This window comes from Solea senegalensis, linkage group LG11 (genome assembly GCF_019176455.1).
Source record: "Solea senegalensis isolate Sse05_10M linkage group LG11, IFAPA_SoseM_1, whole genome shotgun sequence".
Classification (NCBI taxonomy): Eukaryota; Metazoa; Chordata; class Actinopteri; order Pleuronectiformes; family Soleidae; genus Solea; species Solea senegalensis.
In genome coordinates this window covers 91,952-112,817 of record NC_058031.1, presented here as the reverse complement: position 1 = coordinate 112,817, position 20,866 = coordinate 91,952, and the positions used below count along the sequence as shown (strand labels likewise).

At 41.8% G+C, this 20,866-nt stretch overlaps 2 protein-coding genes across 2 annotated transcripts; one reads left to right on the top strand and one right to left on the bottom strand.

Moving 5' to 3' along the window:
• The first annotated feature begins 319 nt into the window (after positions 1-319).
• Positions 320-15,825, top strand: jph2 (junctophilin 2). Its single transcript, XM_044037797.1, has 6 exons — positions 320-1,143; positions 3,200-4,010; positions 10,681-10,799; positions 11,993-12,924; positions 14,224-14,324; positions 14,412-15,825. Exons 1-5 carry the CDS (start codon positions 765-767, stop codon positions 14,302-14,304), a joined length of 2,322 nt encoding a protein of 773 aa, XP_043893732.1. The 5' UTR covers positions 320-764; the 3' UTR covers positions 14,305-14,324; positions 14,412-15,825.
• Positions 15,826-16,701: 876 nt separating this feature from the next.
• On the bottom strand, positions 16,702-19,457 carry LOC122776957 (tubulin alpha chain-like). The gene is made up of 4 exons (XM_044037798.1): positions 19,343-19,457; positions 18,204-18,426; positions 17,969-18,117; positions 16,702-17,871 (listed from the first exon to the last, which is right to left on the bottom strand). The coding sequence occupies exons 1-4, from the start codon at positions 19,343-19,345 to the stop codon at positions 16,894-16,896; spliced, it is 1,353 nt and encodes a 450-aa protein (XP_043893733.1). The 5' UTR covers positions 19,346-19,457; the 3' UTR covers positions 16,702-16,893.
• Between the last annotated feature and the right edge of the window lie 1,409 nt (positions 19,458-20,866).

Below are 20,866 nucleotides of genomic sequence, written 5' to 3'. Positions count from 1 at the left end.
TTAGATCTTTGAGGTTGCAGAGAAGCATGTCCTACTTTATGGCATCTATTTCACCAAACCTTACAATTCAGTTGAGAGTAAAGTGGATAAAGTGGATTATTTAACAGTAAGTGCAGAATAAAACCTGTAGAGAACAGATTGCTGAATGGCATTTACTTCAGGCTTGAAGTGGCAAGACTCTGACATGGTTCCTTGCAGGCAACAGAGTAAGGATTGGGTTGTATTTTTGGAAGTGTGTGTGCGCGCGCGCGTGTGTGTGTGTGTGTGTGTGTGCCTTGTTAGGTCTGTTAAAATAGTTCCAACTGCAGCCACTGTCAGGGGATAGCTGGGTGGCAGGCACAGGGGGAGAGAGGGGCTTTTCTCTGTGGCCACCTGGACAAGCCATGTAAGATCCCTGGCTTATAAAATACATTCACAAATAATTTGATTTAATAACCGCTAACTAGCCGCCAAACTGTGCGTCAATTCATTCATCCTGTAGGAGGCAAACTGTGGGACAGATAATGAGAGGAACCGACGAATCCAAAGAGCGGACACTGGAGTAATTTGGATCAAAGTCAGTGAAAAGTTTCAAGTGCGTCCTGGAGCCTCATGGACACGCTGAGAAACCCCACAATCCACCTCCTGAAGAAGAAACCTGCTCAAGTTCAACACTGAGGTTATCTCGAGTCGGTGTTGATGTCAAGTGGAGGTGAGGTCAAACAGGTAACACTCTAAAAACAGCCGCACTTTCTGACCGGTGCGTTATTTGGCCGCGGTGAGGCATGAGTGGAGGTCGCTTTGAGTTTGACGACGGTGGAGCTTATTGCGGAGGTTGGGAGGGGGGTAAAGCCCACGGCCATGGCATCTGCACCGGGCCCAAAGGCCAGGGTGAGTTCTCCGGCTCCTGGAACTACGGCTTCGAGGTGGTGGGAGTTTACACCTGGCCCAGTGGAAACACCTTCGAGGGGTACTGGTCGCAGGGGAAGCGTCACGGTCTGGGAGTAGAAACCAAAGGACACTGGATTTACAGAGGGGAATGGACTCATGGATTCAAAGGAAGATATGGCATCCGGATCAATGTGGGCAGTGGAGCAAAGTTTGAAGGAACTTGGAATAATGGGATTCAGGATGGATATGGAACAGAAACATACGCAGATGGAGGTGAGTTGCGACTGTGCGTAAAAGCATTGAAGTGATTCACCCTTTTAGAAACGCAGCACGTCTTCATTCAACATTTTGCGCATGTATTTAAACGTATAACCATCCACACAAACTTGAAATACTAAAAGCAAACGTAGACAATCAGCGTCACTTAAATGTTAAATACTTAGTTATTAAGTTATAAAAACAATCTAGTGAGTTAAAACTACAATATCCCTTCGTGGATTGACTTAAAATATGCTTAAGTGAAGATGTAATTACACACACATACAGGATCATTTCTAAATCTAACAAAATCAAGACAAATTGGGGGGAAGCACAAAGCAGTAGCACCCTGATGATCCTTCTGATGTCTGTGAAACCAGAAGAAACTATCACTCTGCTGCTGTCAGTCAAGAGCTGCTCACAGCCTGTGAGAAATATAATCCCAACAAGAATGATTCCATTATTTAAACTACACCAAATGGGAAAAAATTATGCAGATCTTTTACTTGTGTAAAAGTCATTAGACTAAAAGATTTTGAATGCTTGACCTTTATTTTCTTTTAAAAGTACTGTACAAAATCAAAATGCCTGAAAGTAGCAAAATAAAAAGACAATCAGTAACCATCACAATGTTCCATATAAATCATATATCATAATGTGATAATTGGCCATACAACTGATAGATTACTGCTCATGCAATACAATTGTGTTGTGGCTTGTGAAGCTGAAGCTACGTTGAACTGCTTTCTATATTGTTTTATTAATCCATAAAAAATGCACAAACTGATCTGATTTTATATGTAAATGACACTTCTTCAGATTAACTTGTGTTTTAGAAATAAAAAAAAAAAAATGTAGATTAGAAAAAAATTCAACATTCCCCCTGGTGAAGTAGCTGTATGAAGTCACTCTAATACATTCAAACTGAGTGAACCACACCTGGGTTTTAATCCCTGAAATCTTGTATGGAAGCTTCTGGGTGGTACCTGAGAACCCTCAGATTCATCCACTTTAACATGGTGGGGGAAACTAAATATATTCCACAAGTGAAATTGATCGTGCCTATACAAGAGCAGTCATTTCCCTCCTCAACAGCTGACTCATCAGCCTGCAGTCCAGTCTACGTGGATGTGTGGTGGGGGATGTGATAGCACCAGATGTCAGGATTTAATAATAGCCCACATGTCCAGTGCCCTCCTGGCCTCACGGGCTGAGGCCTAGCATTCACTATAATCCACACACATGTCAATTTTAGCATGAGTCCAAAACCCAAGATGGCTTGTCAGCGAGGGCATTACTGACTGAGCCTTTTCACACTAAAGATACCAATGACATTCTGACGCGAATAAAAGTATGAGCAGTTTTAATAGGGAACAAACTATTTTCACTCCGTAGATTAAAGAAACATGTCATGCTATGGGCTCTGTGAAAATGTAGTGGTAAATGCTAACATATTCTAAAGGTAAGGATCTTTATTGTCATTATAACTGAAATTGCACAACAAAATTGCAAGGTTTGGTGGAGGGTTGACCTGAGCCGCTGTGGGAAGAAACCGGAGATGCCGGAGGAAAGACGCAGGGAGAACATGCAAACTCCACACAGGAAGGTCCCAGACTGGCAATCAGACCCAGCACCTACTTGCTGTAAGGCAACAGTGCTAACCACGAAGCCACCGCCAAAGCAAACTATACGAGTCATTAGATCTGACTGTACATAAACCAAACTGTTGAACAAATTAAGTTTTATGGTGATGTTGCCAAAAATGAGGAAGATAATGTCTGCGAAAGCAAATACAGCAAATACAGCATGGGATCTTATCTGAAAACCCTTCATGTCCTAACAAACAGTGCCTTATTTTTTCAGTAGAGATATTGAAAAAATGTTAGCTGCTTGATCATCAGAGTCAGTCACATTCCTCCTCTGGGAATCAGGAACATTGCACACGCAACACATGCTATTTCAGTCTAGACAAGTAAGTAGTGGAATGAACAACAGACATTGACATCGACACCAGCGACCTCTGATGTTTGGTCTGTGGAGAAAACACAACAATTGTGCTTGTTTTTTAAAGGTACGTTCCAGGGTCAGTTCACTGGTGGGATGCGGCATGGCTACGGTGTTCGTCAGAGTGTCCCCTATGGCATGGCAGCAGTTGTCCGCTCCCCTCTCCGTACCTCCTTGACTTCCCTCCGCAGTGAACACAGTAATGGGACCGTCCTGCAGCAAGACATCCCCATCATCACCACCACCAATGCCTCAGGTGAAGAGACACCCGTCGCCACCCCTACTCAGCTGGGACCATCCCGTGGAGGCTTTGCCCTCACCCTGCAAGTGGATCCAGATGCTGTAAAACCCAAGAAGAGGGGCCTGTTTAGCAGGAGTGCTCTGCTGGGTAAGCTGAAGAAATCAGACTCGAGCACCTCGCTGTCCAGCCAGAAGAGCAAGATCAGCTTCCTGAGGACAGAATCAGCTCTCAGCTCCAATGCCAGTGACACCAACTCCACCATCAGTGTGGACGAGAGCCTGGCTGGAGGCGAGGACTTTCCCGTGGAGGCCGACATTGATGCCACCACCACAGAGGTCTACATGGGCGAGTGGAAGAACGACAAGCGCTCAGGATATGGAATAAGTGAAAGGTCAAGCGGGCTGAAGTACGAAGGTGAGTGGCTGAACAACCAGAGACATGGATATGGATGCACCACCTTCGCAGAGGGAGGGAAAGAGGAGGGCAAGTACATGAACAACATGCTGGTGAAGGCCATGAAGAAGAGAGTGATCCAGCTGAGGGGAACCAAGATCAAGCACAAGGTGGAGCGGGCAGTGGAGGGAGCTCAGAGGGCTGCAGCCATCGGCAAGCAGAAGGCAGAGATCGCAGCTTCCAGGTAAGAGAAGTCGAGAGGAGAGGTGAATCTCCAAATTCCTAAAGTTTCATTATGCTCATCTGTGTTGAGAAAGACAAAGTGTCTCTTATGGCGCTTTTCCACTACATGTCACAGTTTCTAAAACAGGGCTTTTTTTCTGGACTAAAAAAAAGATGGTGAAAACTGAGAGTATACCCACTGCAAGGATGACTTGCTCTTCCATTAGGATAGGTACTGGGTACGATTTTTTTTAGTGCCTGCTCTGGCGATGTTCCAAAGCGTGCTGAGCCGATAGTAAAAAGTGGCATTGACAGACTGTCAGCCTCAGATTGGCAGAGAGTGTCGTCACTGCAATAGTCATGAGCACGACGTCCGACACAGGGATCAAACTGAACAATGCCGCACTGTAGATCAGTTATATAAAATCTCAATATTTAACAGAGGAGTCTGGTGTATTTTAGTGACAGCGCTGCTGAAAGCCTGCGACCATGAGCTGAATCACAACCTGTTCAGACATATTTGAGTTCAGTCACTGTGTCAGACGGACTCTGTGCTCAGGTCATGCAGGAAGTACTGAACTAATCTTTTTAAATAACTGATTCTAATGATTCAAAACAACTGTGTTGTCACTAGTTTGTGCGTGTTAAATTTGAAATGTGCCTGATACCCAAACTGTGCCAAACTGTATAGTGGAAAAGTGCCATCAGATTTTACATGTAGACTTTACATCCAAATACAGAACAAAGGCTAAAGTGACAGCTTGGAGTGACATTGGTTGAACCACAGGAATTTAAAATCACACGCTGGAAATAATACAAGCTGCACCCCTGTTGCTAACTCTAACAAAGAGTGGACTGAGTTTGGCTGTGTCTGAATACTGCATGGCTCTAAGTCCAACTTAGCAAAGAATGGCCAATCAGTTAAGAGAGTGACAGGAGACTTTAACCAATCACAGGGCAGTTCAGCAAGAACAGGTGCTATTATTGACCGTTCTACTACATTTGCTCTGTATGCAGGTACTTTCTGCTGCTGCAGCACAGGCTAACATGACCTAGGCTACAAAGAAACTTTAAAAAATATAGAATAGAGAGTCAGAAAGTACACCCAACATAAACCGAGGGACTGACTTGAGTCATTTGTTGCCAATTAAACCAATTCATCTGTCGGTGGTCACGTGATGAGAGGAGAGCATCAGTTTTTGTTCACAAAAAACTCTAAGAAAAAAACAATAACTAAAAGTGAAAGCAACAGACAACAAAAATAGGACAGTGCACGTGAACTTCACTTTGTCTTTGACCGTACAAGGCGGTGGTGTTTTTGTCCACAGTTGCCTTCAGCACTTGAAATAAGCTTTGTGTTTACAGCAGTGAGACGTGCACTGATGGACTGCAGACCCTTGGCCCAGCAGATCGAAATCTAAATATTGTGTTCTGAGGATAAGCAGTATATGCGAGTTACTGGCTGGTGTGCATCATATCAATGCTTTAAGTTGACCTACAGCACATCCACAGGCATCTGCAAAAGAGGCGCTAATGAAAGCAAGCAAACACTTAGTGAAACTAAAACTAGTGAAGTACCCATTCCATGTGTGCCTGTTTTTTTCCGAAATTGCCTGTATTCCTTATCCAAACTATGCCAAAGTCTGCACTGCACACACTGGTGCCTTGAGTGAGTCTTGAGTTTTGAGTTTTTACATTGCCATATTGGTATTTTTGCTGAAGTTAGCATGATGACAACTGAAAACCGGCTGCTGTGAAGTGCCCCCCAAAAACATACAATTTAAATTCATAATTATATAACCAGTGGGGACATGTCACATGACACATCTGTTCCTGGCAGTGGTTTCCTCGGCTTATGATCCCCTGGCAACAGAGTTGAGAGTTAAAAATATGTGGGATGCCAGACCAGGCCTCTTCTCAAGTACAGTTAGTTCAACGTTCGCTGGCATTCAGACGCTCCGTGGACATTGTTCTGCTGCATGGGCTGACAGACGGGCGTCTGGAGGAGGAGGACCTGTGTGGCAGGACACGGTGTAAATGACGCACACATACAGGGGAGCTGTGGTCACAGAGGAGCCCTGACTAAATATGGACAGGCACACTCATGCTGTATCACAATCACAGGGGAATGTAACAGCTGATTACCCCCCCTCCCCCTGCGTTCAAACCTCCATCTTTCCTGCCTTGTCAAAAACACACACCCAGCCTGTTTTCTTTACTTTGCACTGGAGCTTTCTTTCTGTCTTTTTTTTCTTACAGCTCTTATTTCGCCAGTTGTAGAACAAGATCACAAGAGTGTCCAAGTAGCGTACACACCTCGAAATAAAAACAACGACAACCTCTGTTTTTGTCACCCACTGTAAGCTTCAGCCCCTCTTTTTGACAGCAACGCTTTGAGATCACAGATCTCGGTCCATCTTGCGTCAGCAGTGGTGTCAAATGGTTCCAAGGATATAAATATGACACAGCTCATAAGCAAATGTTTGGGTATAAAGGGCTAGTGTATATATGTACCACACCTAGCTTTAGTTGTGCAGCTTAGGTTACATACTGTACTGCTGATACTAGCATTTTGTGCTGCTGAGCGATCAGCCAGTCGTAACACCAGTAAACAAAGTTCATTATGACTTCAGTGTGGGACTATGTGCTGCCTGTTTTAACAAGTGTCTTATTTTATGGAAAATAATGATGACATGATCTTTGTAGATATTCCTTGTGGGACCTCTCACCATATGCGTTTACCTGGACGTGTATTTAATTCTTTTTTTTTTACACTTTTCACACTCTCACACACAAACACTCACATATATAGCACAAGTACTCTCCACGAAGATCCAGTGGCACATGCCAGAATGACAGAGTATCTCTTGCCCTCAGCTGGCTCCATGACAACTGCAGTGTGACAAGAAACAAGTGGTTACAAAACAACATTCCAGTGAAGCTCCCATGAAAAGGAAGACTTCTGTTGCATGGGATTCGTGTTACATGAAGATTTATATTATGCGATTGTATATTTGCGGGTGTTAGAGACGTGGCTCAGTCCCTTCCTGCAGCAGATCTCTCATGTGTCCTTGGAGTACAACAGACAACTCCTTAAAGGCAGCCCTTAAAGCATGAGGGTTATTTAGGTCACAGTGTCAAATGTCATGTTGCAGAGAAACAGTGGAAAACCGACACTAACCTGGTTTCCATTGAGATGTTCTTCTATTATTGTAGTTTGTGGAGCAATGTTGTGTTTTCATCATCAGCCTCACCTTCATCTCTGCCATTTTTGCACTGAAATGTGAGGCAGGAGTGGCCAGTTTTGAGAGATTTTTGCTTGAATATTCAGGTTTTTTATATGCGAATCAAAAATGTGCATTAAAAAGAGGCAGATGAAAACATAGATGTGATATTTACAGATTACAAAGGACCACTCTGGCAACTACTTGAATTAAATCCTTTTCATAACAAATCCAAGTTTTTTCTGTTAACAAATGATCACATAACTGCTTCTATGTGAAGGGTTGGTGTAGTAGAAGTGTTAACAGTGCTAACATTTGCTTTTACTGGGTGTCACAATTAAAAGACACCAGGGACACAAAGGTTAAATAATACTTGGATTTAAGGTAAAGGTAAGAGTTGGTGTTATGTTGTGGGTTTTGGTTTAACATTTAAAATGTATATGTAAAATATGCAGCTATCGTTTAAAATAGGTATAGGCATATGAACCAATTGTCTTATACCCCATTTCCTTTACAACATGAACACAATCAGAATTTGCAGGCTGTAAATGAAAATTGTGATTACACTGCCTGTACTATATCAGTAAAGCCAATATTTCAAATTTAACATTTCTTAATCTCTGATGACATATCATGGTCATTTTATGATTTTAATACATTTCTTTCAGACAGCCCATTTAAACCTGCTTTCACACTAGACAGAAACCATATCTGGTTTTTGCCCACAGTGTAGAAGGTTATATGTAACTATGCCGTAGACTCACAGTGATGACTTTCAGAAGGCGATAATACTGTAAGACACTTGTCATCGAAAAACCACAATACAAGATGATGCAGAATGAGAGGGTTATGCTCGATGCCAGGCATGAAAACAGGACCAAAGAGAGTGCAGTGAAGCTTGAGGAAGACTCATTTACCCACCAAGGCTTCTCACTTGGAGACTCCAACACTGAAAAAAGCACAGACCCATGAATGGGACATGACAGATCTATTAGTATATTCTCTTTTTACCAGGTTTACTCAAGTTTAAAGAAAAACCTGCACTAATTTGGGTGCAAAATTGGTTAACATGACTTCTGGCATCAACATTAGCATTTTCACCCAGAGAATTGCTGCTCACTGGATATTTTCTTAAAAATTCAAACTAGTCTGAAACCATGAGCCATGACACGTTCATTTTAAATCACCTTTTCTCCCGATCCTGATACGGCGTCGTCTGTTCCGTCAGCATGCTTTCTGCGATACAGCAGCTGCAGCTGTTATGATTAATTATTGTTTCAGTCTAATTATGAATGTGTGAGTTTGAGAGACCACAGCTTATTGGGCATTCTTGGAAGAGAAGGTGCTGACTGTGTGTAGACAGGTGGAACTCATCTGTGTCTAAACGAGAACCCCAGGAGCCTCTAATTGTCCCGGTGGGAAGCAACTTCACCACTAAGTCTTCAAGTGGACCGGGAGGCTATTTTCAGCTCAGTGTAAAGTTACAGAATGTCAAGTATCCACAGAGTAATCACAATCAGTTATTCTTCCAGTTCAAGTGGAACGAAGATGCGGCAGCCTTGAATTCTCAGCACTTGGGTCTATAGATGGCAGTGTTGGCGTGATAGTTCTGCTTTGATCAAGACTGAAATATTACAATAACTATTGGTTGGACTGGCGTGACCCTCAGAAACAACACTCATGACCCCTGAAGGATGAGACCTACACTGATTGTGTATTGAGTTCTTACCCCGGAGGAGGGAGACATCTTAGTGAATGTGTCAATAACTATTGACTGGACTGCTGTGAAATGTGGCACTGATATCCCTGCACTTGTCTGGGTACTCTGGAGTGTAAGGAATAATGTTTGAAACCATAGACATGGAAGAAAGAGTACGGAAAGTAGCATCATTGTCCTGAGGATTTAATGGTTCCAATCGCTGATTTAACTTCTTCATCAATAGATCATGATGTCAAGTTTCTAACTGATCTCAAGTCAAATCAATTTTATATATACATAGCCCAACAACACCAACACAAATTGCCTGTACAGACAGTGACACCCTCTATCCTTAGACCCTCACATCGTGTGAGAAGAAACTCCACAAAGACCCTCGTACAGGGAAAAAAATGTGAGGAACTTCAGGAAGAGCCACAGAGGAGGGAGGTGCAGAAGGTGTCATCTATTTTTCCTCAGGATCTGAGCTAGTATCATCCAATCGGTGCCTGGTTGCAGGTGATGTGCAGTGAAGTGTTTGATTTGCAACTAGAAGACAATGATAAGTTTTCATATACTGTCTGTGGCACAGACTAGCAATTTAAATTCTGTCTCTGGCGTCAAATATTTCTACAATAATTCCATTTCAACTACACCAAAGATGTATTTGTTTTCCCTAAAGATGAGTTCCTCTGATGACTTAACTTTGTTGTACCAGTCATGCCGTATTTATAAGCCTACATTTGCTATGTTGTATGTTCTTCAATGTTTTTATACTGAAATTTGAGACTCATATGTGAAACAAATCTGGATTTCTGAGGAATTTCATCAAAGGAATCATAAACTATTTGTCCCAACGTTTCTATAGCAACTGTATCTCTAGCTGTTCTCTATCTGTTTCATTGTCAGGCTGATTAATATATGATGACAGAACCTCTGTAACTTGCCAACAATCACACAACGGAAAAAACAAAAAACTCCTCTCTTGTTTGCTAATAATACTAACTGACCACATGACCAGCAGACAGGCCTCCATGGCCTTCAGGCTCTGTGCTCTGATATTTTTGTCAGAACTGTCTGAAGCCATCATTCATAGCCTGCGTTAAATTGATTTGGAAGGTCAGGAATAAGGACAAAGGGAATTAAAACATAAATCAACCTTATGATATAATGACATCATATTGTGTCGAGTGAAAACGTGCGGATGAACAGACATATTTTATGAGACCCGGGGTATATTATGGACAACGTTTCATGCTCTCTGAATATTGATTTGCTGCATTTATAATGAACTCTTCTGATTTGACATTATTACATAAAAAATACAGCATAATGAGTTGTGATGCCGGGCTACAGTACAGTTCATCTGTTGATTTACTGACGAATCAGTGAAGGCAGGGGTTTCAAATAAATCAAAATAACTTTAACTTTTGGGAGTGTAATGTAAAGTCAAGAGATATGACTGTGAATAATCTGCACATCCTCTGTCTGAGCTCTGCTAACAGAAAAACCAGCGAGAGCGCGTCTTTGTATTTTGAAGCAGGATCTTACTACGCAAATGAAGACGAACGACAGCCTTTCTGACATGTGAAGGCCACTGTAGTCCTCTGACTTGTGTGGGAAAGGGAGGGGTGAACTGTTACACGCTGGACCTTTAAAAATATGCACACTGTCGTACATCTGTGCTATTTAATGTGTGAAACAAATACGACCAGTGTGGTTGTTGCAGTTGGGATGTTTCTTTTATTGTGTTGCGTGTCTTTCCTCTGCAGGACAACCCACGCAAAAGCCAAGTCAGACGCAGCTGAACAGGCAGCTCACGCCTCCAACAGTGAGTCCAGCATTGCCAGGCTGGTTGCCAAAGAGCTCTCCCCTTCTTTCTACCAGCCAGGTCAGTGGAAATCAGAATGTCAGACACTTTGAGTTAAAGGCATATACAACTATGCTTTTATATTCAGGTTCATAGTTAGTATTTTCTATGACCTGAAAGGAAACAAAATCTCTCACCTCATTTTCATATCTGGGATAAAAATAACACACAAATGAAAAATGTGTTCAATAATTTGTTCATTTGTGTTTGGCTATTTGTTCCCTGTTCAGACGTCCAAACGTGTGCTTGTAGATGGTTATAACAGACAGATTAGTTGCATGTGAAAGTCTAAAAAAAGGAACATCTTACTGTGCTGAAGGGATCGTATCAGTTTCACATTGAGTCTGGCGACACACTTTCTGCTGCTTTCTCTCCCAGTAGAGAGTTTTACGGTATTCAGACATAGCCAAGGCTTGTTCTTTATACTATCTAGGTGGTCAGGTGGTTGTCAGTATCTCTGTCTGCTATGCATTCTTTACTGAACAATCTCTCACCAAGGAGATGGCAACGTAAACGTGCATCATGTGTCAGTATGTGCACCATCTAGTTTATTTTCACTGGGAAAAACAATGGTGCAGTCCTAAAATTTTAAATAAATAAATGATAAAACACATGTGAGTTTCTTTATTCTTTGAAATCCAATGCTTGAAGTGGGCCAGTACTGTCATTTTTGTTTCTTGAGTACCCACACTTCTCACAACATCACGGTACTCTGTTTAGCTTATCTGTCCAATTCATTATAATATCTATTAAAAGTTTTTGGTATTTTAGTGAAGTTTTGATTCTGTAGTCCAAATTACACCCATACTCCTTTTATGGTGACATGCAATATCTTTAACATGAACATTTAAGCATATAAGCTCACTTTTATTTATAGCACGGATGATAACATTTTAAAATGGGAAAATACCAGACCTATATTTCTAAAAAATAATGTGGATATTTTTATTTTTAATAAGAATCTGTAATTTGCATTTGTTTTCATTAATTATTATTTCATTATTCAAATATTTAGTAAGTAAGCAATGTGTAGTCAGCCTGCTTTGTTTGAGGATCATAGTTTCATTTAAAAGGCCTCTTGTGGTTATTTTCCAACTCTAACTGAAAATGTTTATGGTTATGACAATTATAATTGCAAATGTGATTACACAGTCTAAAGCACGATGCTTATTATCATTATAGATGAAAATAAATTGAAACTGTCTTACACACAGGTCCGGAGTATCTGAAGAAGAGGTTGTTACAGGAGGCCGTGGAGGGTGGTGAAAACATAGACACTGTCATGCATGAGCCACTGTTGGCTGAAGAGGAACCTCTGCCTACACCACCCGAAAGCCCACTTATGAATGAACTGGACAACCTCATGGTTGGCTCATCCCCAGGCCGCACCCCGTCCCCCAGCCCAGGCATCACCAGCAAGGAGGACCCGAAACTCCTTAGTCCCAGAAGCTGGAATGAGGACAAAACCAGTAAAGGTGGTGGCAGTAAGGGAAGCAGTAAACCCAACAGCAAACCCAGTAGTCGCCCTACTACTCCTTCAACCTCCGTCTCTGCTTCCACCTCAGCTGCACCCGAAGGAGGAGAGGCCCCCAGCAGTCGAGGCCCCTCTCGGACCCCCAGCCGTCATAGCAACAAGAACGAGCAAGGCTCTGACCTGGAGATCAAGCCCCTTCAGAAGTTTGAATCTGAGTCAAAAGCTCCAGATGTCACTCCCACTGCTGCTGCCCTTGTAAGGAATAGCCTCATCTCTCAAGATGAAGAAGAAGAAGAAGAAGCACCGCACCCCTCGTCCAAAGTGCCCAAATTGCCCAATGCTGTCACCTCTGAGCCCAAAACTACAGAGTTTAAGACTGAAAAAGCTCCATCTGTCCACGAACGAGTGCCTTACGTCTCTGAGAACACAGCCGAGTCCAGGGAGGTGAGCAGGATGTACAGCAAAGCAGAGACAAAGCCGCCATCACTGAAACGACAACCCAGTCCAGCTCCTGTCCCAAAACCGCCAGCCATTCTTGAACCTAAATCAGTACTAAAGCAAGTGGAAGCCAAAGCCATCGTTGCCAAAACAGCTCCAAAGCCTGAAGCTCGTCTGAAGGCGCTTGTGTCGACTCAAAGTCGTGAGGTGACCTCAGAGTCTTTTGAACTGGAGGTAAGAAAGTGGATATGTTTAATCCAATATGAAATGATTTAAGACCAGTCAGTGGGTTCATGACGTTCATCAGACTGAAATATCTGACCAAATATTTTGAAAAGGTTACCACGAAAGGTTTAATAAAACTGACTGTTAAGACCTTTGAGTCATTCATTCATTTAGTAATTCCATATTACGTTAATTACTTTTCAATTCAGATAATGCCTGGTTTATGTCTTTGACTTTTTAATTTTAAATTCAGGATATTTATGTGTGTTAGAAACAACTAAATACCTTTAAAAATGGAATGCATACCTTAAAAACAAATAAGTATTCCTTAAATACCATACATGTTGGCAATACTTTGTCAAAATGCCAAACCTAAGATGTGGGGAAACATGGAGAACAGCATCAGCTTGCTAATCTGGGAGCATGTTAGTGTTCTTATGTCATCATTTAGCTTTTAGCACCATTGTTTTAGCCAAAGCACTGGCTCACAGAGCTGCTGGCATGATGCACTGTATGAGTTTGGTGTTTAAAAACAGTTCCATCTGTGTGAAGCAATAGTTCCATTTAAAGTGGCTTATTTCCAAGCTGTCACGTTGCGTTCTGACATCATTTCACAAACAAGGTGTAAAACTACAAAGGCGTATTACAGCTACGCAAGAATATGTAGTCTTCTGGTGGCAAAACTAATTCCCATTGCAAAGCCATGACATTTGAGATCTGATTGGCACCATGACAGTTTGTGCAACTGGACATTCACTGACATCACTTGCAAGCAGGTAGTGTCTATCATACTGGTGTCCACTTCTATGCGTCGTGTTTTGTCGTATTTTTTCCTCTAAAAACTTTACAAAACGGACGTCATGTGCTGCTGAAGAAGAAACTAACTGAAACTAGTGATTGAGACCATTAACACCTCCAAAAAATATTCTCTAATGTTATAAATGAAGTGAGAAGGAGGATCCTTTTACAATAGTCCTCTGTTCAAACACAATTATTTTTGCAACCAGTGGAGTCGCCCCCTGGAGGCCAACTATTCCTTCCACCCTACATCTCTTTTCATACATGAACTCTATGTCATTCTAAAGTCATACAACCTTCTAACATTATAACGACAAACTATAGATTTTTCCCATTATAATGTAAAATGTTTCATGTTATGGGATAATTGATCATGTTATAATGTGTAACTTTTCATGGTATTATGTGATACTGATTCATTTTATGTTGAGAGCAATGCATTCTCCCTGCCTTTTGATTCTCATATCACATGTGTTCCTTTTTTGTGTGTGCTCTTGTTTTTCCTTCCAGGGCCCAAACACCATCATGATCTGCATGGTCATCCTGCTCAACATTGGCCTGGCCATTCTCTTCGTACACATTTTGTCATGAGACATTTTCTATCACCTCAGGTAATGTACAGTGTGTGACGCTGAAGACGTTAAGTGTGAACGATCTGCTAAAGTCCCGTATAAAAGACAAGTGTTGTTTTGCTGCAGGTCACCAGCAGTGTGAGAGAGGGATGGCAAGGTTTTTCCTCCTCCACAGAGAGGACTACAGACTGAAAGAGGCCACTGAGGGGGAGGAGCCAGATGGCAGTGGTTCATACAGGCAGCCACAGTTCTTCTTGAAGGTTTTTTGTTGGTGTGACTGTGTGAAGATCTAACTTCTCTCCGGTGGTTAAGAGGAACTGGTGGATTGTGCATTGACTGAGAGGATTCAGTACATCTGGACATGATATTAGTATGTTAAAGTGTGGAGGGAGGTGGGACAGGAGAAGCAAATGTTTTGGTGCTTACACTTTTCTTCTCTTATTCTTTTTTTTTTAAAAGAAAAGCTTTTCACTTCATCCTTACATGGGCACCGTAGACTGTGTATGGCTGGCACACACTGGCTGCTGACTCTCAGCAGATCATTTTGTCTGTCACAACTCATTTGTACATTGTAGGCTGAAGGAAATGTGATCAAAGACTTAATATTCTCTCCACTGTGCCTTATACTGCAGCAGACGTGAAGGAGTTGTGAGCGATAACTGTTAATACCATTGCTTGCATTTTCTGCAATGTCCAAAGTGTGGGTATGTGTGTGTGCGTGAGTGTGCATGTGTGTACAGACAAAAACTGTAATCAAAAGTTCTGTAACACTCTTGATTTCACCTTCTTGCTCTTGACTTGTCTTAAGAAAGACTCCAAAGCATCATGAGCTACACGTGGTTGATGCGTCCGGCATAATCTGTATGGAGTTCTACAATGTGAAATGTTGCATTTTCACTGCATCACTCTGCTACTTTGGCTTTGGAGCTGATCGAGCCGAATAGAGAAGGGAAGAGGAAGCTACCGAGTCTCACTGCTTTTATATGAACTGGTGTTTGTCATGCACATCTGTTTAGCACCTAGGTGGTTTGAAATGAGAGTTGCGTATGTTTTGTTATAGAATAAGCAAGCAGGACATGAAGGCAATCACTGTATGTTGTAGTATGTTTACTCAGTCATAAGTAGCAGCAGTAGTTCACATTGTCATGTATGTGTAAGTGTGGAAAATGCTTCCACTGCACTGTATTCAGGGCCTTGTGCTTAGTAGCCAAACATTAGTTCAACTTTTGTATGCATGAGGGCACTTTGTGTGTATGGATGTCCGTTTTTGTACCATTTCTAAGTGCAAATCTTTTCAGCATTCAAAAATATGTTGTACCAGAATGCCGTTCTAAATGTATTTATTTCCCAAGAGTCCATGAGAAGTATTGAATGATTTTAACTATCTGTCTTATATCAGAAAAGCACTCACCAGATGTGCTGTTGGCTTTTAAGAAAGGTTTTTAGCTTAATTTGTTTTGCCTTTGAGTTTGCAAATGAACACACAGACCACTGATTATGGATTGTTTTATGCAATTAAAGGGAAATGCACAATCAAAAACAAAAATCTGCACCTTTTTTCCCAACTATAATCTCATGAAAAACATTGACCAAATTCACAAATACACTCAATAGCTACAAAATGTGTGTTTAAATGAATATACTGCAGAAGCCTTTTCCATTTTATAGCACTGATCTAGATTAAAAGAAATATTTCTGAATTTGAAAATGAATGTGGTCAACTCAGGACAAAAATCTCTCAGATTTAATAAAAACATTAACATTTGAGTTTCACTGAATCATAAGTGTCTTGTTTCAAGTTGTCACTGTTAGTTTTATACATTGCTAAATTAGTCTTGAATCATAATTCATTGTCCCAAGAAACCCAGTGTTGTAAGAGCAGTACCAAGTATTTTTAAACACCACCTGTCTGCCAGCAGGCGGCATCTCTTACCCTCCCCTGGGCCAAGCCAGTGAATACCACTCCTATTCCTACTCTATATTAAACCAAGCCAGTGTCAAGTCTCGATTCTTCTCAAGCAACTCTTTCAACGTACAAATCACACCTTAAATTAGCATAAATGAAATCTGAGAGTGGCATACTTAAAAATTGACACTGAAGTCATTCAGCAGTGAACACAGGCTACCCGTGTTCAAACTCAATAACCGCTTGACATCACTGCCCCCAAGTGGCCAATCAATAAAGGAGCAGCATCAATTGAGACAATTGAAGTTAACTCAACTTCTACTCCTTTATCCTTCAGGAGGGTCACCAGGGCACTGGCGCCAATCTCAGCTGACAGAGCAAAAGGCAGGGTACACCCTGGACAGATCAACAGTCCATCAAAGTTGGAACCCAGAATAAAATAAATAAAATAACTACCATTTAATTCAACTTTAGAAATAACTGTAATGCATTTAAGACAGGAAACAGTGATGTGGCCAAATTAACTTTATTTTTGCACAATACAGGGCATAGATCAGTTGCATACATCTACTTAACAGTCCTGCACTTAATCAGAACATGCAGAGCCCTGCTTAGATTAACTTTTTACTGATCAAACATTGGTAACAGCCATCTGTGTGGAATGAGGAAAATGTAGAACAGACGGAAACCCATCATGTCTGACTAATATTCTTCCCCTTCCTCCTCATCATCCCCAACACTGTCAGTTCCCACCTCCTCATAATCTTTCTCGAGCGCTGCCATGTCTTCTCTGGCCTCAGAGAACTCTCCCTCCTCCATACCCTCACCTACATACCAGTGAACAAAGGCGCGCTTGGCATACATCAGGTCAAATTTGTGGTCGAGCCGAGCCCAGGCCTCAGCGATAGCAGTGGTGTTGCTCAGCATGCACACAGCTCTCTGGACCTTGGCCAGGTCTCCACCAGGAACCACAGTGGGTGGCTGGTAGTTGATGCCAACCTTGAAACCAGTGGGACACCAGTCCACAAACTGGATGGAGCGCTTGGTCTTGATGGTGGCGATGGCAGCGTTGACATCTTTGGGCACCACGTCACCACGATACAAGAGACAACAGGCCATGTACTTGCCATGACGAGGGTCACATTTCACCATCTGATTGGCTGGTTCGAAGCAGGCGTTTGTGATCTCAGACACTGAGAGCTGCTCATGGTACGCCTTCTCAGCAGAGATGACAGGGGCGTAGGTGGCCAGAGGGAAGTGGATACGGGGATATGGCACCAGATTGGTCTGGAACTCGGTCAGATCAACATTGAGGGCGCCATCGAAACGGAGAGAGGCGGTGATGGAGGACACAATCTGACTGATCAACCTGTTCAGGTTTGTGTAGGAAGGACGCTCGATGTCGAGGTTCCTGCGGCAGATATCATAGATGGCCTCATTATCCACCATGAAAGCACAGTCGGAGTGCTCCAGGGTGGTGTGGGTGGTCAGGATAGCATTGTAGGGCTCCACCACTGCAGTGGACACCTGGGGAGCTGGGTAGATGGAGAACTCCAGCTTGGACTTCTTGCCATAATCAACAGACAGACGTTCCATCAGCAGGGAGGTGAAGCCAGAGCCGGTGCCACCTCCAAAGCTGTGGAAAACCAGGAAGCCCTGCAGACCAGTGCACTGGTCAGCCTGAAAACAGAAAGGGGGGCCCGTGATTCAACCATCATACAATTAATTTTAAAAATGTTATTAATATTAAGAAAATATAAAATATTAAGATACCCACCAGTTTGCGGATCCTGTCCAGCACCAGGTCAATGACCTCCTTGCCAATAGTGTAGTGTCCACGGGCATAGTTGTTGGCAGCATCTTCCTTCCCAGTGATCAGCTGCTCAGGGTGGAACAGCTGGCGGTAGGTCCCAGTGCGCACCTCATCTTAAGAAAAATTTTTTAAATATGGTTATAAAATAGAATGGTACTTAAATCATCCTTGGACTTGCCTTAAGAAAATTTAAACTCACCGATGACGGTGGGCTCCAGATCAACAAAAACAGATCTGGGGACGTGCTTTCCAGCTCCAGTCTCACTGAAGAAGGTGTTGAAGGAATCATCTCCTCCTCCTCTGGTTTTGTCACTGGGCATCTGTCCATCAGGCTGGATCCCATGTTCCAGACAGTAAAGCTCCCAGCAGGCATTGCCGATCTGGACACCAGCCTGACCAACGTGGATGGAGATGCACTCACGCTGAGGAAAGAAAAAAAATATGTATTTATGTGAAATTCTTCTGAGGGAGAATATTTGTATTAAAAAGAAAAAAGAATCTCAAACCATTACTACCTGTTTGGACATGTGAGGACTAAGTGAGGATGTGTTTAGAGCAATGACATTAGCACATAATGTGAGGAGAAAGAGGTCTTTTGTGAAAGACCAGACATGCATTCACTATGACTCGAGTCACCTGATGGGTGTTGCACATTTATTCAAAACGAAAAAAAAAGAAAAGCTTTCATAGAAAAAAAAAGATAGAGCCACAGTGAGTCTGATGATTCAGATGTGCTAATAGAAAAGTTTGGAGTCTCAACTCCAAAACAGACTTTGACAACTACAGCTGTAAATTTGTCCAACATGAAAGATTACAAATCCCCCCCGGCCCCCGGAAGAATAGACTCAATTTGAAAAGCCTGTGGTTGTCGTTTGACAAAGGCCATGTGTAGATAATGCAAAATGGGCCCAACCCGTGGTTTTCCTATTTTACTTCCTATGCTTTGGTATTCATTTATCATAGTCAATCGATACTGATGAGTCGTTACGCAGGCGGTAAAAGCGAGGAATATTTCAAAAACTCATTGGCCTTCGATAAGTGGGTCAGTGAGCGGACCGGCAAAATCAGGAAAAGAGCAGCCGTGACTCTACTTGAATTTGGTCTGAGGCCTTACACTTTAATCCGCATAACGGTTTGAACGACATATCAAAAGAAGTCTGCTAAACAGTCTGACATATTAACTTCTATTTTGAACTCAAGCTAAAATCTCGACCACGATGGGGGGGTGGGGATCTTTCCCATTTCAGCTAGCCAAAGTGCGTACTTTTGACCAAACACAATATTTCTGGCGAATATTAACAAACAAGTAAAGAAGAATCATATTCTGTCATATCTTACCATGTTTCTTGAAGTTAGTTTGGCGGAAATGAAAAGACAAAGACGGAGTTGTCTCACAGTGACGACTATCTGAGTCTGTGTGTAAGACCTAACTGACCGCCTAAAGATGGGAGTACTTTATACAGTCCGGCGGGATGAGGGGGGGAAACCAGCTGCTGAATCTGATTGGTCAAAAGGTGACATGTGACCCATTCCTGATGTTCCTATTGGTTTATAGTGGAAATGCCACCAACTCATCACGGAAGTGAGGAAACCTGAACCTGGATAACGTAATGGCAAGACTTTTTAACATTTAATAGCTAGTCTGGATGTGTATTACACTTATCCATAATTCAGTTGCTCCCCGAAAATGAACATAAGATGGTAAATTACATTTTCCTTTCGATAGGTGTGATTTAAAATATCCACTTCTTCATTCTTAAAGCAGTAGATGATGACTCACTTCTTCATTCTTCTATAGGATAACCACATTACTTTTTCCATTCACGATTACAAATATCACGATTACAAATATCTTTAATTCAGTTTACATTGCAACTGCAAGTAATGTATGACTATCCATAATTCCACTCTGAGATTTTAAAAATAGATTAACTTTGACAGGTCATAATAGAATTACATTTTTTCAATTGAATATGTACTGACAAAGTCCATGGTGAAACTGAATGGACCTCAGCTGTTATAAAGTTTGGTTATTTTCATGTGGGATGTTCCTGTTGTAACTAGGGATGGGAATCAGTATCGGTCAGTATCAGTATCAGTCCAATACTGGTTAAAATCACTGGGTCGTATATCAGACAGGTAAAAATGTAAAGTCTGATACAATACAAAAATCCTATCGCATGTGTCAGTATGCACGGATTGTAAAAATGTAAATAAAAATCAGCAAAAGTATTTTCACTGAGTCATGACTGGGCTGTTTATTTCTTCTTTTGGGGAGCACAATATTTGTTACACAGTTGGAGAATGACGTCTTTGAAATGACTCAGCATATGTTGGTAATAGCTTCATAGTTCATAGTAGACTTGTAGTCAAGTCCACCTAAACCGAGACCAAGACAATACTAGACCAGTCTCGAGACATACAACTCTAGTTCATAGATGGTCTAAAATGACTGTATCGGACTAATATCAGTGTCAATAGATACAAAAAAAGTGGTATTGTCACCATTCTTAATTGGAACCTGTCAAAATATCTGCCATGAAAATGGTCACAGTTATGGATATATATCCATGGTAACAGTAGGAGATTTGCAGGTGTAAATGATCAAATTAATTACGGCTGATTTCCATGTACCTTCCTCAGTATTAGGGTGTATGTTGGCTCACTGTCACACTGAACAGAGGCATTGTTAATGTTATCACTATCACCAATTCAGCAATGTTTTACAAACAGCTTAACAATAATTAAAGCAAAGTGGATGCACCTGTGTCACAACAAAAGGTTTGACTACATTTTTAGACAAAGTTTCCAGTTTTAATACACTTGCAAAAACTTATAAAAGCACATTTCACATCAAATCTA

Bases quoted from the DNA above. Each gene is read 5' to 3' on its own strand.
- jph2 (XM_044037797.1), top strand. From the start codon at position 765: ATGAGTGGAGGTCGCTTTGAGTTTGACGACGGTGGAGCTTATTGCGGA. The intron at 4,011-10,680 runs GTAAGAGAAGTC...TTTCCTCTGCAG, and splicing joins GCAGAGATCGCAGCTTCCAG to GACAACCCACGCAAAAGCCA. The intron at 12,925-14,223 runs GTAAGAAAGTGG...TTTTCCTTCCAG, and splicing joins CAGAGTCTTTTGAACTGGAG to GGCCCAAACACCATCATGAT.
- LOC122776957 (XM_044037798.1), bottom strand. The intron at 18,118-18,203 runs GTGAGTTTAAAT...ATTTTTCTTAAG, and splicing joins TCTGGAGCCCACCGTCATCG to ATGAGGTGCGCACTGGGACC. The intron at 17,872-17,968 runs GTGGGTATCTTA...TTCTGTTTTCAG, and splicing joins TGGACAGGATCCGCAAACTG to GCTGACCAGTGCACTGGTCT.